The sequence below is a fragment of the Mytilus trossulus genome, chromosome 11 (genome assembly GCF_036588685.1).
Source record: "Mytilus trossulus isolate FHL-02 chromosome 11, PNRI_Mtr1.1.1.hap1, whole genome shotgun sequence".
Taxonomy (NCBI): Eukaryota; Metazoa; Mollusca; class Bivalvia; order Mytilida; family Mytilidae; genus Mytilus; species Mytilus trossulus.
The window spans coordinates 28,534,335-28,552,653 of NC_086383.1; the positions used below are offsets into that span (position 1 = coordinate 28,534,335).

The following is an 18,319-nucleotide window of genomic DNA, read 5'->3' on the forward strand; positions in this document are numbered from 1 at the left end:
AAAAATGTGACAGATACGACTAACTTAAAAAAAGGTAATCTATTCCTGTGATAAAAAAATCCTTAGTTTTTCGAAAAATTCAAAGTTTTTTAAACAGGAAATTAAAACAAAATGACCCCATAATTGATATTTACGTGAACACCGAAGCGCTGACTACTGCACTGGTGATACCCTCGGGGTTGAAACGTCTACAAGCAGTGGCATCGATCCAGTTGTGTAAATAGTTATCAAAGGTACCAGGATTATAATTCAGTACGTCAGACGCGCGTTTTGACTTCATAAGACTCATCAGTGACATTCATATTAAAATATTTATAAAGCCAAACAAGTACGCAGTTGAAGAGCATTGAGAATCCGAAGCTGTAAGCTAGATAACCCAAAGCTGATTCGACAGGCTCATGTTAGAGACAGTTGCATTCAAGCATGTTAAATCCCGTAGTCATTGCTTCGTGTCTGTCATGTTTAATAATTTTGCCGTTATGTGTTTCAAATTAATTGTTTCTTATTTTTCACGTCGAGGCCTTTTAAAGCCGACTATACGGTATTGTTTCTTTCGTTGTGAGGGTCGTCGTACGATTCACTATAACTGCTTACAGCCACTTCATTTGAACTTTGGTGAATAGTTGTCACATTGGATTTCATACCAAATTGCCTTTTCTTAATGTGATGTAAAGAATGATTTATTTTGATAAAAAGAAAGATAAAATATGAAGGAAAAGAAATTCCTAGATCTACCTACTGTCTTTTTTGATTCAATCTGGCTCTGTTAAAAGGAAACTGTACAATCTTGTTTTTTTGTGTCCCGATGGGTCATGTTATCTTTAACTGAATTTTAAATTTGGTTCTGATGTTGTGAAGTTGTGATGGTGTGATGTTTCACAAATATCCCAGTGGGGTTGAGTGTTCTATAAATTATTAACCCCATGTCCCAGTCTCTATATGGCTGTCACAAATCAGGAGTCTGTAATTGAGTGGTTGTCGTTAGTTACTGACTTTTATTTCATTTTTATAGTCTATTGTTTTGTTAGAAATCAGGCCGTTCATTATTTTTGTTTAAAGGTTCTCATGTCGTAACTTGTCACACCTGACTACGATATATGTGTGTATATTGTGTTTAAGGCCATACGATAATCTTTAGTTGCTTAAATATGCTTTGCTTGAGCATGTTGGTTATCTGAGACAACGTGGGGCCAAATGACATACATATATAAAGTAAGATATGTTTTATTTGGCAAAAGAACAAAATTGTACGGCCATGGCTTGACAAAGAATAGGACTGCCGATGAACATAATTGGCGATCCCTAGAATGTATTATTAAACCTTATTGTCAATTCCATATACCTAATTTCCACATCATTGTCCATTCCGTATTTCTTATTTCCACATTATTGTCCATTCCATATTTCTAATTTCCACATTATAGTCCATTCCGTATTTCTTATTTCAACATTTGTGTCCAATCCGTATTCCTTATTTCCACATTAATGTCCATTCCATATATCTTATTTCCACATTATAGTCCATTCCGTATTCCTTATTTCCACATTATTCTTATTTTTTATTTCCTCGTTAGTGTTATTCCTTATAATGGCATTTCCTTATATATCAACATAATATCCTTATTAATATTATAGCTAAAATATATCGGATGCTGGCTCTGGGAAACAGAAGGTTAGTGGATACATAATTCCATCATAAGAAGCATGATATATTTGTAGATTTTGTATCGCTATTTGAACCAAACGGTCGAAGACTTTGACGAAGGATTTGGTATTACAATCAAAATATTCTATCAATCATTTCAACCTGAAATATAGAAAAAAGAACAGCAGAAAATCGAACAACATGATATAATAAATTCGCATAGATGGATTGGGTATCTTTTAAAACATCATTTGTTAATTCATACAGAATCCAATTTTTTACGTCTTTTTCTCTCTATTGCAGCGTGGGAAAAAAAGAATAATATCACAGTTATCAACGTTATTTTGTGTTAACCATCCCATCGCCTGTCCCAATCCAGGAGCCTCTGGCCTTTGCTAGTCTTTTATGATTTAAATTTTAGTTTCTAGTGTATGATACGGAGTTTAGTATGATGTCCATTATCACTGTAAAAGTATACATATTTTTTAAGGGCCAGCTGAAGGACACCTACGGGTGCAGGAATTATCGCGTCATTGAGGACCCATTGGTGGTCTTCGGCTGTTGTCTGCTCTATGGTCGGTTTGTTGTCGCTTTGACACAGCATCCTTTCTCAATTTTATAGCCAAGCGGCAATGTTGCTCATAGTTGTGGCTGCTATGTTCGTTACTTGTTGGTGTCTACTATTTCTCCACTTAAATCGTGGAAGAATCTGGGACCACACAATGTTTGTTTTATGTAGTGTGTCATGTATTTTCAAAATATTAGACACCAAGGTTTTCTAAAATCGAAGAGTGATACAGCCCCTATATATTAACCAATGTATAACGAAAATTTAGAATTGCCAACTCCCAAAACTTGAGCCCACTTTCCTACAATAATCGGTTGTTCATAGAAATAAATCTTACTATTTGTCTCATTGGCAATCATACCATGTCCTCTATTTTTTTTATCATACTGTATCTAATATCTAACCAATTGTTTTTATTTTTGAATAATAAGTATGGGCACAGATCAGTGTGCATAGTAATAGTTGGTTGGTTGGAGTAATGGTACTTTTGGATTTTCAAGCTTTCAAACTGAATTTGTGAGTGATATGCATGATTCAAACAGAAACTTTTTTTTATGTTAAACCCTTTATTTCTTCCATCCTCTAGTATAATTATTGCATGCTATGTGGCTTGCATGTTTTTCTCGTTGGGTTCTATGTTTAAATGTGTTCCACTGGACGACAATCTTAGGTTTCTGATTGGCAAATAATACTCAAAATTGTATATTGTATTCAAGATTTGATTAAATGTTTGATATAAATAAAAGAAGATGTAGAATAATTGCAAATGGGAGAACTCTTCACAAGAGACCAATTGTCAACGAAGATAACAACTATAACTCAACGTACGGCCCTCAACAAGTAAATGTTGCTTATTTTATATTTTTCGGTAGTTTTTCACTCACTCAGGAAAAACATTTATCAAGAAAATAACTGAAGTTTAGGTACCTTTCTTGTGAGCCAAAACATTAGTTATCTTTGATAACTTCTATTATATAGAGAGTCTATAAAAGGGAATATACTACAGATGTCCGAAAATTATTTCAAATTAAACTGAAGCTTACAAATATGTTTCAAAGTGTTTTTATTTATTGGAGTCAAACTATAGTTTCCTAATCATCATAACTGAGGTCTTGGCCTTGTGTTTCCTGAAATGAGCCCAGTGTAGTCCCTTGCCGAAGCTCCCGTTAAGAGCACCATTGCAACATACTGTAAGCCACCATGGTCCACAATTATTTAGACATTTTTTCCACTTCGATCACTATTCTTGTCTTTTGTTGAAAACACCTTTCCGTTATGGTTGACCATATTATTCCCTACATGTATGAAAAATATTTGATTGATAGTTTATATATTAAGATAAACAGTGATCATATTGACCATTTGAATTGTATTTCTTTTTTCCAAGATCAAAACCTTGACAATATATCAACTCCGTAGTTTGATACTATTTTTCAATAAATGATATTTTTTTTATCTGTAAGGCTGGTCGTCATTATGAATGTCATGTCCGTATTTATGTGAACTTTAACCCTTAACTAGAGATTTGTACGGTCATTTATATTATATAAGATCCGCTTCATTTTTACTTAATGACGCTTAGTTGTATTTTGAAAAACCTGTCAGGGTGAATTGCTGTAAATATTTACAATGCACTTTCCCATAGGAACTCCTTTTACGGCTAAAACCGTACCACTTTACTAAGAAGATTTGGATTTTTTTTATCCTAGAATTGAAAGTTCATATGCACTACAATGTTTTCAAAGGCTAAAATATAGGGCTGCACGGCATATTTTCAACGTTTATATACCCTGAACTTTTCAGGGTTTAAACTAATACTAATTCTCTTAACTACTCCTACCTTTAATGAAGGGTTACCAAAGATTTTAATGTGGACAATACGCACATGTATATTTACTGGTAACATTCCCAAGTTATGTCTCTATGCGATGGAACACAGAGAGCATAACTGGGAACCAGTATGTAAACAACAAAATTTTCTATGAAGATTGAAAACCTCCCCAAAAGAGGCGTGGTTTGAGAAACAGCTGTATTTACTGAGAATAACGACTCGACAGAACACACAAAAATGCAACACACACATTAAATTTTACGGACGCCATCACGAGTTGGTTGACCGTTATGGAATAACCGTTTCACAAATGATCCCGGATATGTTCCTTACGTCGTAACTACAATCCCCTTCCCTTTCATGAATTTGACCTACCGAATTAGACTATTTACCGGATTTGTAATCACATAAGCAACACGACGGGTGCCGCATGTGGAGCAGGATCTGCTAACCGTTCCGGAGCACCTGAGATCACCCCTAGTTTTTTGTGGGGTTCGTGTTGTTTATTCCTTAGTTATCTATATTGTGTCATGTGTACTATTGTTTTTCTGTTTGTCTTTTTCATTTTTAGCCATGGCGTTGTCAGTTTGTTTTAGATTTACGAGTTTGACTCTCCCTTTGGTATCTTTCGTCCTTCTTTTAAAGAACTATAAGATATCAATTTTCCTATCTCGGTATAGGACATTTTAAGAATAATGGTGGGTTGAACCTGGTTGTGTGGCTAGCAAAACCTCCCGCTTAAAATGATGTGTGTCTTGCCAAACAGAAGCAATTAAATGAGTATTAGGTATCTATACTGCACTGAAAGTATTAGCTAGAAGATTTCCGAACATAATATAATATAATCTTTGAACTGTGGATCCGTTTTTGTTACTATGAATATACAATATGTTGTGTGTTGACACACTTTATATTATGCATATACACTTAAGTATTCTTCTATTTGTGTCCAAAATCAATTAACAATCAGAAGTGTACAGGACACCACATGTGACACATACAAATTGCATAATGGTACCACTACGTCACTACCGACTCTTTCGAGCTTTTAGCCAAAGAATATTATCTGCTTTATACGAAGTATTGTAGTACTGACATTAATAAGTTAAGGTGGTATGGGTGTCTTCCTCCATCTTGTATTGTAAAAAACAGTGAACCAAAGGTCAAGATTTTCTATCAAGTAAGCAAAATTTGATGCAGGAATGCAGATATTTTATATGAATTTTCATTTAAAAGAACAAATTTATAAGAAGATAACTTATGAATGTTGATTATTTTTGCTTGTTTTTTTTTTTTTTTTTTTTAATTGCCATTTTAAAGGGAGGTAACTTTAAAATAGTGCATTTTTTTAAGGATTCTACATGGAATTTTCCTATTTTGCGTTTTAGCCGGAAAAAACTCACGGTGACACTATATTTTCTTTTGAAATTCTCAAAGCATTGTTTAAAAGCTATCTTTTCCTTAAGTATTTAACAATTCTATCATTTACCACAAAATGGTGTTTTTTCCTGTATAATCCTTACAAAATGTGTCGTTTTGTCGCGTTCTGAAGCTTAAGAAAATGTGCGGTGACCTATCATTTTTATTATATATTTCAACATATATCAATAGATACTACGATTTGGCAAAGTACAAAATGTATGAACGAAACCTATCATTTTTAATTTTAGACTCCCAAACCACCTTAATATACTATTATTGAATCCTTTAGTTTTTCAAATTTTCTGTAAAACGGGCTAAAAGTATGTTGCAGTTTCCTTAGACACACGACTAACAATAATCCTAAGGCCGTCTAATATAAGATTTTGAAGCTGCATTTTTTCTGTAATCTTTTCAGTGTTTGACAAAGACAATAAATGTAGAAGCATGTTATATACACGTTGAACCCAATTTTCATTTCATATACTGTTATTACAAGCGTAAGTTGCTAGAATAGGAAATTCGAGAGATTAAAAAAAGTGAGTGTAATCATAATTGATATGAGTAGTACATATCCAACTAAACTGTTTTTCTATCCATTAAAATTCTCACAGTTCAAGGATGTGATAAAATGATTACCTGCATTGCCACTGTAATCACCAACGGTCAATTTATACTTGGACGCTGCATCGCCTACTACAAACGTCTTATATACAGCAAACTTTTTGTTATTGGACATGTCCGTCAGATCGATTCTCAGTTCATATTTCCCGCTTGATGTAAGGCTGTGTATGTTTTTATTCCCTTAAATATATATGATACATACGTGTCCTTCTTGACTTTATAAACGACAATTTACATTCTGGCAAAGTTAGAACGTTGAATTAAATTGCTTTCATTTATCCATTGTTGTTTTAAATGTGCTTTTTAGGAAAACTCCAATTATTTTTCCATTTCAAAATATTAAATGTAAAGAAAAGTACAGTATTCTTAGAAAATGGTCACCACTTTTATCTGCATACTTTGACGTAGCTTTTTGAACAATGAAGTTCTTACAGGCCTATCTTACCCGCCCATTTTTCATTATGTACACTTTGTGTGTTTGGGTTTTCTTATACTGTTCTTACCCAACCAGTATTCTCCAGTTTTTTTACCAAATCCATTCTCATAATCTTTCCACAATCGGTCGAAGTTTTCAGATCCATCGGATCGTCTCTGGATAACCTAGTATAAACGGCAACATAAATAGATATTTGTTTAATAATACAAAACAATATGCGGTTTAACTGTTTAGAATAGCAAAACTGTATAGAATTACTTTTAGATTAACTTGCATGCAACACGTTTTGATCCGAAAATGATGAAAATATCATAGTTTATCGGATCCGTTGGTTGTTGGCTTTTCAAATCACAATAGTCTAAATAATTGTGAACAATCATGAAAAACGACGATAATGCAACTTGTTTCGTCGTTTTAAAGAGGATTTACTTTCTGTAGAAAGATTAACACAATGTGGACTTAATGACCCTTCTCTTTCAACTACTTGTTTATGTAGCAAAACAATAGTATGACAAAACATTTTTTTTCCCCTAAGTATTGTTATCGAACTCGCTGCACCTTCCTTATTTTAGAATTCTTTTTAGCAGTTTTAATTTCTTAGGTCAAATATTATTTGAAAACCTTCCCTTTGTAATATTTTTCAAATATCTCGTTTAAAAGAAAATATTTGGCTTGAAAGTTTATTATGTGATTCCTACTTATATAATGTTTTTGTTTTTGTTTATATAGAGAAGATGGTATATGAGTACTAGTGAAACAACTCTCCATCTAAGTCACAATGTATAAAAAGTTAACGTTTTCGAATAATAGCATAATATAAATTACATGGTTAAAGACTATAGTAATACACACTTTAATATTTTCTCCTTTCCGAAATTAGAAAAAGATGCTGAAATTGGGATAATGAATTTATGAACACCTCATGTACATATTTGAAAAGGGTTGTTATAAAAGTAACCACCTTCATCATTATAATGATTCGTTGAATGTTGAAGAGCATTCAAAAAATTGTTATGAAAGGAAAAAAGCGTATACTTCCAAAAAAATTGATCTTCACGTTTGAGCTAAAATATGCGTTATACACCAATCAATCAATCATTTTCATCAATGATCATGAGCATTTACATTTGTTTTTGTGTATGTTAAGCTTTCACTTATCGTTTTACTTTAGACAATTCAAGTCTTGCACTGTTCATGCCTTTGCAGCCAAATGTAAATTTATTATGTTGTACTGTTATTATACTGTCCCAGGTAATGGAGAGGGTTGGGATCCTGCTAAAATGTTTAAACCCTCCTCACTATTTGTGTATGTACCTGTCCCAAGTCTGGCGTATGTAATTCAGTCGTTTGTTTATGTGTAACATATTTGTTTTTTTTTCTTTCATTTTTTTTATACAAATAAGGCCGTTAGTTTTCTCGTTTGAATTGTTTTACATTATCATATCGGGTTGTTCTTATAGCTGACTATGTGGTATAAGCTTTGCTCATTGTTTAAGGTCGTACGGTGACCTATAGTTGTTAAAGTCTGATTCATTTCAATCTCTTGTGAACAGATGTCTCATTGGCAATCATACCACATCTTCTTTTTATATATTGACATTGTGACCAGGTTTTTTTAATATCATTATATTAAACTCACAGTCCAGCCTCCTCCATCTGTTGTCATGTCACAATAAACTTTGACCTCAGATTTACCTATCTCTATGTCGTATACACCAGATTGTGATTTCGAAGTCTTCAATCTAGTACAATCCTTTGTTTCTTTCTCTCCACAGGTGCCTGAACCAATATGTGATAAATGTATAGTCATAAAAACAAACATGCATATATCTAGCTTTTGCTTGTCAAGTAAAATCACAAAAATACTGAACTTTAAGGAAAATCAATTCGGAAAGTCCATTATCACATGGCAAAATCAAATAACAAAACATATCAAAAACGAATGCCCAATAACTGTCATATTCCTGACTTGGTACATACATTTTCCAATGTAGAAAATGGTGAATTAAACCTAGTTCTATAGAGCTAACCCTCTCACTATAATGACAGTCTAATAAATTCCGATAAATTTACATTGATGCGTTAAATCAAGAGAAACAATAAATAAAATAGTCAAAATATGAGTACATAAGTCATCATCGTATAACAATATTAAAAGGGACAATTTAACATAACACAAAAACATCTACTATCTACATACACTTCATTGATTTGAGTGTATGACGTAAGAAAATTTTATACGTCACATAAATTTGTCGTTCAATGTGCATACAAACAATTTTAAAATTTACATAGGCAATGTTAGCATACAGGGTTAAAATCAAAAGGATGTTAGAATAAATTTCAAAAATAGACCGATATTTAAACTAGTCCAAACACAATAAATAAAATAGTTACAAAAAATTGGCACAGCAGGTATCATCGTGTAACAATTTTAAAAGGAACAATTTAACAGAACACTAACACATTTACTGATAAGCGTGTCTGAAAAGCAGGGATAGGTTGTTCGTAATCTGTAATCGTAATCGATTGTTACATAAGTTATCGACAATAATCTGTAATCGAAGACATTTTCGATTACATGTAATCGTAATTTAAATTTAAATTTAAATTAAAAATTAAGATGTAATCATCGATTTCATTTCGATTACATTTCGATTACTTTAGTAAACTAGTTTAATGAAAAATATCCTATTTAAGAGGAATTTATGTATATTATCACTTTGTAGTACAGATAAAATATTATGCATCAACACTACTTGAGAGTTAAGCAACTGCCTTATTTCTATCTATTGTCTCAAGCTGCATTATGAGCAACCAGATCCCCTACCATAATTTACTCGATATCTAGCTTTTGAAACAAATGGATGTATGTGCTTGTCACAAATTCAAGAGCTTCAATATCAATATAATAAAACAGATTTGAAATAATAGAATAGATTTGAAATAATAAAATAGATTTGAAATGATAAAATAAATTTGAAATAATAAAATAGATCTTAAATAACAAAATGTGTCTGTCTTTCATTAAGTTCTGTACTACATTTTTAAAAGTAGTAAGTTTATTTGTATTAAATTTCTTGAATACATCATTTTCAATCAGAGTTGAAATTAAAGCTGGAAACAGATAAACAGTTGATTTCTTAAATGTTATGAGATACATGTATATGAATTAAATTTAAAAAAAAACACCAATGGCAATGCATTGCATGTTTTTTAGCAATAGATGCATGCTTTGACACTATACATGTATTTGGTATATAATTTGTTTGGAGAAGTTTACAAATCTTAACAACATTCTTGCCTTTACAAATGAGATGATCAAAGTCTTCTAATCAATAACAAACATACTTCTCCTCAGAAACTAACAAAACCTTTAAATAGACTTATAAGTAGGGGATATAGTTACGATACTGTTGTCAGGTCATTAAAGATTGCATATTTTGGCTTTAATATTGATTCACTGATAGGGTCTTTGCATCGGAACTAAACACATTTATTTCTAAAAAACAGTTGTTGGCATGACACAGGTTATGATCTTCTCATATATTTTATGATAGTATGATACTAAACCCCTAATGGGAGGTATTGTGCCTGATATTCATATGATGAAGACATAATCTTTCAATCAGTTTAATTGAGGTCTGGAGCTGGCATGTCAGTTAACTGCTAGTAGTCTGTTGTTATTTATGTATTATTGTCATTTTATTTATTTTCTTTTGTTACATCTTTTGACATCGGACTCGGACTTCTCTTGAACTGATGTTAATGTGCGTATTGTTATTCTTTTACTTTTCTACAATGGATAGAGGTATAGGGGGAGGGTTGAGATCTCATAAACATGTTTAACCCCGCCGCAATTTTGCGCCTGTCCCAAGTCAGATATTTTCATGAATTTTGAAATTGAAAGGTATTTCATATCTCAACGTTACTTTAAACAAATACAAAACTTGCCTTTTACGTCAAGTTTCAACAATCCCAGTAGTCTATCAACTTGCTTTTCACCATGAGATTCTGAATAATATAATTATATTATTTTTTAATTCATCCACGTCAACTTTCAGCATTCTGCCAACGTATAAATCGTTTAAAAAGAGGATTAATGTATAGTTAAGTCAGGATTCGATCTCTGATTAGTTGTTAGTTGTATTGACAACGTTTATTTGTTCTAAAAATTATATAGGAAAGTTTTAGTCTTTATACAAAAATGATGAAATAAAAAAGACATTCAAAACCAAAATATACTACTTATAGTAAAATACTTTTGATGGATACAAAATAAAACTCATTTATGTTCCGGTAGTTTTTCTGGACCTATTTTCAAAACGTAAATTTATAAAAATGCATCTTAAATGTCATCCAAAACAAATAATAAATAAATACAATTTTCAATTTTATAAATGTGTTTCGGTTGTTCGTCTGAACATGCTTATTCGTCATTTATTCCTTTCAATCTAGAGATATGCATTTGCAGAATTATGATACCTCTGAGAATCCACATAAGATCGTTCTTTAATTGACCAGTCAGTTTGACAATATCCTTGTACACTGCCATATCTAAAAGAAAAAGCATAATGTTAATATAACTCGCCGCGATATAGCCTTTTTGTGCTAATGCGGCGTAAAGCAACCAACAATCAATCAATCAATATATATGACCATGAAAAATATCTCAAAATTAAAATTAAGTTACTGTGGATTCATTATTATTCGTTGGATACCAATTTTCGTGGGTAGAGTCTAACCACGAAATTAAATGTTCAACGAATAACGAATTTTCAATAGGCTTGTGTGCAGACTTCGGCAAAACCACGAAATTAAATATCCACGAACATGCAAGTTTTCATTAATCCACGAAAATTGGTACCCACGAAAATAGATGAATCCACAGTATGGACCATTTTTTTGACATTTGTTTTATAAAGAACTGTTGCTCATTACTGTTTGCAATTCGTTAAAATTTATATTCAAATATTTATTTTTGTTTACTTTAGTTATATCTTTGTTCTTCTACTTACTATTGATAATTGATTGTGTGTCCTTTTTAATGTCTTTTGCAGATTTTTGATGATTTTCCTGTAAACAGATTCCTACAATTGTGAAATATACACATATATGTATAGCTGACTATTTTGTATGGGCTTTGATCAATGTTGAAGTCCGTACGGTGAACTATAGTTGTTAATTTCTGTGTCATTTGGTCTCTTGTTGAGAGTTGTCTCATTGGCAATCATATTATATCATATTATATCATCTTATTTGTTTACACACTTGCATGTTAAGACCAACTATTTACCGAATTTTTTATCACATAAGCAACACGACAGGTGCCACATGTGGAGCAGGATCTGCTAAACTTCCGTAGCACCTGAGATCACCTCTAGTGTTTGATGGGGTTCGTGTTGCTTATTCTTAAGTTTTCTATGTTGTGTCATATGTACTATGGTTTGTCTGTTTGTCTTTTTTCATTTTTAGCCCTGGTGTTGACAGGTGTTACTTCATTTTTTTTATGAGTTTGACAGTCCCTCTGGTATCGTTCGTCCCTCTTTTCATATAATTGTATTTGTTTGTTTAAAGCTTTTACAGACACAACGAATTTTCATCAATAAATGATTGTATAAATTATAAAAAAATGGTCAGTAATTGGAAAAAAACATTGTGTTTTTTGTATAATTAAAGGTGCGTATTTTTGTTTTCTTTCCCATTTTGTCAAAGTTTAACAAAATAAGAACGAAAGTTATGGCAGACAAAAACAAAATCTCAGAAATTAAACAAAATAATTTGGTTCTCTAAAGTGTTGCTTTAGCAGTTTATGCCATAATGATGAATGATATTTTTTTTTGTTCCAATCATTCGATGTTAGAGGAATTTCTGACAACTTTTTTTCGGGGAGTTTTATTTTTGCATCTGTTCACTCAAAATTAGTTGGAAAATCTTAAAACAAGCCGCAACCGGAGAAATTATCTTAGATTGCGCATAGTTTGGCTTCGGCAAAACTTCAAGAATTTGATCACTCGTATTGCTAATTTTGAATTAACAAACATTATCATGTTGAATTGACAATGATTTATTATAAAGTCATATTTTCCATTTTTTTTAGGAAACCTAATAATCCAGTATACAGCTTAAAATTATTAATAAATGTTACATTCTGAAATATGTTAAAAATTTCGTTGAGACGTTTTTGCATTTTTACCATATGATTAATCTCCTTTAATTTAAAAACGCAATCATATTTGACAAAGAAAATTAAACTATTCAAAGAGAACAACAATAACAAAAAGAAAACAAGTAAACAAAAGAGAAAGAAAACACCTTAAATTCATAACAACTGAATGTATTTAGTATGATACGAACAATGTTGATATGTTTCTGTAATCTTTTTTGTCGGTTATTAATAAGACGGAAAAAGAATTTCCAAGTTGGAGAACTACTGGACACTAACGTTTACACAGATTCTGCAAACCTTTGGTTTATCTCAACCATACCGAACACATGTGTGTCCTTTTTAAAGATGGATAAATATAGCTTCTACCACTGCATCGAGTGTAATACGATATTTATTCACTCGAGACAGTTAAATTTTCAAATTTAAAGTCCAAGCCGCCTAGGCGAGGACTTTAAAATTGATAATTTAAATGTCGAGAGTGGATAAATATCGTATTACACGAGATTTAGTGGTGGAATCTGTTTCTCTAATGATTTTCTAACATTATACTGGCAAATTTATTCCTTCTATTCGAATGATCTGCATAAAAATGTGTGCTTTCTATGTGACGTCGTCATGCATGGTCGCGTTTTTTCATGCCGTCCCAATAAGAAATTCAGAGGAAAGCAAGAAAAGAAAATTCGACGTCACAATCGGATTTTAACCAATGAAGAAGTGAGATCAAACGAACCACACGTTGATTAAATTTTGTTTATACAATGGGTGCAGAAAGGGATAAATTGACGAAGAATTAAAGAAACTTCTTAATCTTTCTACATCAGCATTAATCATACAGCTATCTGGTTAAAGACAGTTATATTGTAAAAGAGTCAAGCACTGTATACATGGTAGAGTATAAAATTCACACATAATCAATTAAATTACAGAAAGTAAGTATATAAAATCAATCATTAAATTCTACCTTGCAATTCCTGAAGAATGTCGTCTACTCGTGAATCCTCCTCGCTTGATTTTCGAACATTTCTCACTTCTAAAAAAGAAAAAGTTGGCTTTAAGACTATATAACCGGAATTAGAATGACAAGTGAACCAAGTTGATGCTATGTTGCTATGTATATTTGAAACAAGTAATCTTAAAAACAAACAAATAATTATCTTACGACATAGTTTCATAAAACATATATAACTTGAACTTACCTTCAAATAATTTCAATTTTTCTCTCAATATATCTTTGCTCTTCTACTTACTTTATATAATTGTCTGGGTTGCTTTTGTGTCAATTACAGTATTATAATGATTTTAGAAAAAGTCAATATTGTAGATTATTAATCTTAAACATAATCAGAAAAATTGAATACTAGTATAGGAAATCAATAAATAAATTCTACCTTGTATTTCGTGAAGGATATTGTGAACTGTTGAATCCTCCTCGGTTGATTTCAGAATATTTCTCTTTTCTAAAAAAGAAAAAGAAACATTTTGCTAAAAAAAAAAATGGAATTTAAATAACATGTAAACCAATATGTTTTGTTTTGCTATGTGCATTTTAACTGTTTCATTTTTCATACATCCTGGCTTTCAAATAATCAGGTAATTCAATAATAAGCGCTTCGAACATATGATATTTATTATGAGTTGTTTTCAGATTTTTACAAATATTCCCAAACAAAATTTTTAATATTAAAATATGAAATAACTGTACAAAAAAGTTGATACTTTTATTCATAGATTTTAACATTTCATATTTCATATTGGCCCTTGTATCTACCCGTAAATAACTATGCACTAATCATGATGATATATGGACGTTTTGAAACAACATGAACAATACATGAACAATACAATCAAAATTTTATATAAATCAGAAGATGTGGTATAAGTGCCAATGAGACAATCTAATCCAAGTAAGAATGTATAAAAAGTAAACAATTATATATCAAACAATGGTTTTTATATATTTTTAACACTGAGAAACATGTCCATCCCCTCAAACGTTGGAAATGTTTGCACTGGACGTTAAGCGTCCAACAATCAATCAATATTTTGTCCTAAATATGCATACCATAATTGCCAAAAATATATTAAGCAAGCAACAATCACTTAAATTATTTTCTGTTAATTGATTATCTAAAGTCATATGAAACTTCAAATTGAAAAAATGATGCCTGTATTCTTTATAACTAAATAGCTAGTTTTTGTTTTATAACAATGTATAACTTATGTCCGTATACTTTTTCTGAAGTTAATTCTTTAATTTTCCAAATTTAGAAGATTTTTTTGGCTTCCCGACAACAACTTGCCGACATGTTTCCCGTATGCAGAAACCTCAGCGTGTATGACCTTTCTCGTAAATATCATTTAGGCGTAATACACAAGTGCGAAGGAGAAACACAACGTGGCAGAGAGAGTCAACAAACGTGATCATCCCTCCATCAATGAAATAAACTATATCTTATTGAACATGTTATAATCCTTAATATCAATGTCATTCTGTTGACTGTTTACAAAGGCTGCAATCGGAAAACTTCGGCTTCAAAACACGACAATTAATAATCTGCCATATGTTCACATCAACACTGACCGATTGAAATATTTTTTTTACGATTATACGGAATGGATGCGTCTTTAACATATTATAACGTTTCCTCTTAATTAATACATGTTTTTTTAACAATTATACAATATGAAACTGGTATCCGGTTTGTTTATGATACATGCAAAGTTATTTCTCCTGTTTATGTATCTCAAGTTAATTACCGGAAACGTTAATTAGGTCACTGAGGACCTATATATTTAGCGTTAAAAGTTTTAAGACGTTCTGTCGTTTAAAAGTGGACACGATCTGGCAAATAACAATTATCGGACACGTTTGGTGATGCAAAAATGGATGTGTTTAGGCGAAATGAACACGTATGGGGGAGCCGGGCACGTTTGGGGAAATTGACACGTTTAAGAATAGTTTCATTGCAATGACGCAATACTTGAACTCTTGATCAACACAAACAAAATGTTTTTTCGTTGATGGTGTGTTTTGTCATTTGAGTTTGCTATGTAATTAGGGACTTTCCGATTTGATTTTCCTCTGAGTTAAGTATTTTTGTGATTTTTCTTTTTTTCCTTTATCGTACCTTTAACCTTATATTAATCATATTATCGAAAACTAAATCCGCTAGACACATTGCAGTCAAAATAAAGATGGTGCATAAATTTTAATAAAAAGAAAATAATCTTGTGGCATTTTGACGCGACAAACAAACATTTTAGTATTTTTTCTCTTTAATTCTCAATATTTTAAGAAAAACAGCCAATCCCCATGTATCAAAATAACTAATTCCAAATGACATTTATGATTCTCTAAGAATAGAGAAAGAATATTGCATTTGATGCAGTATATGCAGAACTATTTCGTGTTGGTGCAAACTATGTTCAGACGCCAAATTGTCATCAATGATTTACAAGATCGCATCCTACCAACCAATGTAAAAACACGTACGTAAAATCTATGACGGCTAGTGATTTCCATCGAAATTGAAAAATATTCCTTTGATTTAACACAAACAAAAATTTAAATACCTTTATCATAGTATAATTCTCGTTTTATCAACATATTATAATTCAAAATGCCTGCTTGCAAATAATTGTACAAAAAGTCATCCGTTTACATAAAAAAAAGAAAGAAAAATAATGTGCTCTGCAACTTCGTACTTCATTTGGCCTTTTTAACATTTTTTTATTCGAGCGTCACTGATTTATCTCTGGAGGACGAAACGCGCGTCTGGCGTATATACAAAATTTCAATTCTGATATCTATGATGAGTTTATTTAAACAGCGATGAACAATGCAAACCAATTATAATGTACCAAAATATATTAATTTCCAATGACATTTTATAATTTTCATTTAAATGAAGAGATTGAAGCACTGTTATTCGTCTCGAACAAAATTTAAACTCCTTTCTTCCTTATATTATTCACATTTGTATGACTTATAACTCATCGATAAGCACAACATAGACTGATTGGAAATGACGGCACATCAATTTCTACACACAGAAGATATATGGGCATTCTTTAACAACGCAAACAACATTTTAGTATATTTTCCCTTATATTCACCATATTTCGTTTTAAAACAACCTATCCTGAAATACAAAAAGAACTGAAGACCAATGTTTGCTCATGATTTCCTTTCAAATGGAGAAATAATTGTGCTGTTTTCAACCGAAACAGAGGTATAAGTAAATTTAATTTTTCATGATATATAAAGAAACTCATCATTATTTAACTGTTTAATTAATGTTTGCGAAAGATGGTGTATGAAACTCAAAAAAAAGGGAGAAAGTATGTGCACATTTTATGCGATGAGTAAAATGTGTAGTGTCATATTCTACGAAAACCAACCCAACCTGACAAATTAAGGTATCAATACCAAATGACGGTATATGATTTCCTTTAAAATGCAGAAACAATTGCACTCGCAATCCACATAATTAAATAATCAAGTACATGTATCATAACTATTCATGTCAAACAGTACCGCCTAAAATTGGTACCTAATTCGTAATTAAAGTACATGAAAGAATGTGCGAGAAGATTTAAAATAAAAACAAACTTTATAACCCTTATGGTTCTTTTTTTAAAACTGTACATGTTTGAATCGAAATATCAATATACATCTCACCTCCGTTTTCTTCAATTATGGAACAATAAACTGTTGATATCAAGACACAAAATAATATCCAAGGCATTATTCTTATTTCGATTGTTTCTGAATGAGTACCGCAAAATAGAATGTGAATCTTTACCGTTTTCTGTCGTGCAAACTCTCATTAATATGGCATGATTTTTTCATAGTACCATATGTCACATTAGACATTTGATACGTTTTGATACGGCAAAATTTGATAAATGACATCTTATCCATCAATGATGTTGATTAAATTTCTGTAACAGAAATTGTTTGTTTAATAAATGTTTTTTTTTTTAATTGGTTGTATTTGTATCTACAAAACATATTATAATGAAATGGATGTGGTTTTTGAATTCTTTAATTTAGAATTATATAACAACCAATTCAAATTTTAGCTAAAATAATTGTGCTGGCGTAAAACAATAACTTTACGATCTTGCTATAGGATTCATGACTTGACACTGGCACACAAGCATATTACAGCATTAAATGTTTTGCTTCGTCTTTATTTGTTGAAGTCTCTGATCCACAACACACTTTCTGCTCAAAGACAAGCACGAACAGCAAGATTTATTCAATTTGCTACGGCGCAAAATTCTAAACTAGACTGTGTAAACGATTGTTAATGTAAAACACACACAAAATCAACCATGCAACAATGTCAATAATCAGAAAAAGCACGGACAGGTCGAAATACTTAAGAGTGAGACACATGACACATTTTTTTTTAAATCGGAGAATGTTATGTCATTTCGTTATACTATTTATGTGAGTTATGTTATAACAAATAATTGTCAACTTTGCGCGATGTTTTTATTGTTGATCATGCGTGATTCTTTTTGACGTACCGCTAATCAGCTGATTATTATCTTAATCACTATAAAAATATCCAAAACATAGAAAAACAAAATGGTATATACACACAAAAAAAATTCTG

General features: G+C 31.3%; 1 protein-coding gene and 1 long non-coding RNA gene across 2 annotated transcripts; both read right to left on the reverse strand.

Annotated features, from left to right (window-relative positions):
- Nucleotides 1–3,270: 3,270 nt before the first annotated feature.
- LOC134690397 (uncharacterized) lies at nt 3,271–6,687 on the reverse strand. Its single transcript, XR_010101924.1, has 3 exons — nt 6,591–6,687; nt 6,103–6,267; nt 3,271–3,508 (listed from the first exon to the last, which is right to left on the reverse strand). It is a non-coding gene; the product is annotated as an uncharacterized LOC134690397 (long non-coding RNA).
- A 1,460-nt stretch (nt 6,688–8,147) lies between these two features.
- LOC134689922 (uncharacterized) lies at nt 8,148–17,484 on the reverse strand. Its single transcript, XM_063549887.1, has 7 exons — nt 17,374–17,484; nt 14,081–14,149; nt 13,654–13,722; nt 11,542–11,613; nt 11,009–11,080; nt 10,478–10,537; nt 8,148–8,302 (listed from the first exon to the last, which is right to left on the reverse strand). Exons 1-7 carry the CDS (start codon nt 17,438–17,440, stop codon nt 8,148–8,150), a joined length of 564 nt encoding a protein of 187 aa, XP_063405957.1. The 5' UTR covers nt 17,441–17,484.
- Nucleotides 17,485–18,319: the final 835 nt, after the last annotated feature.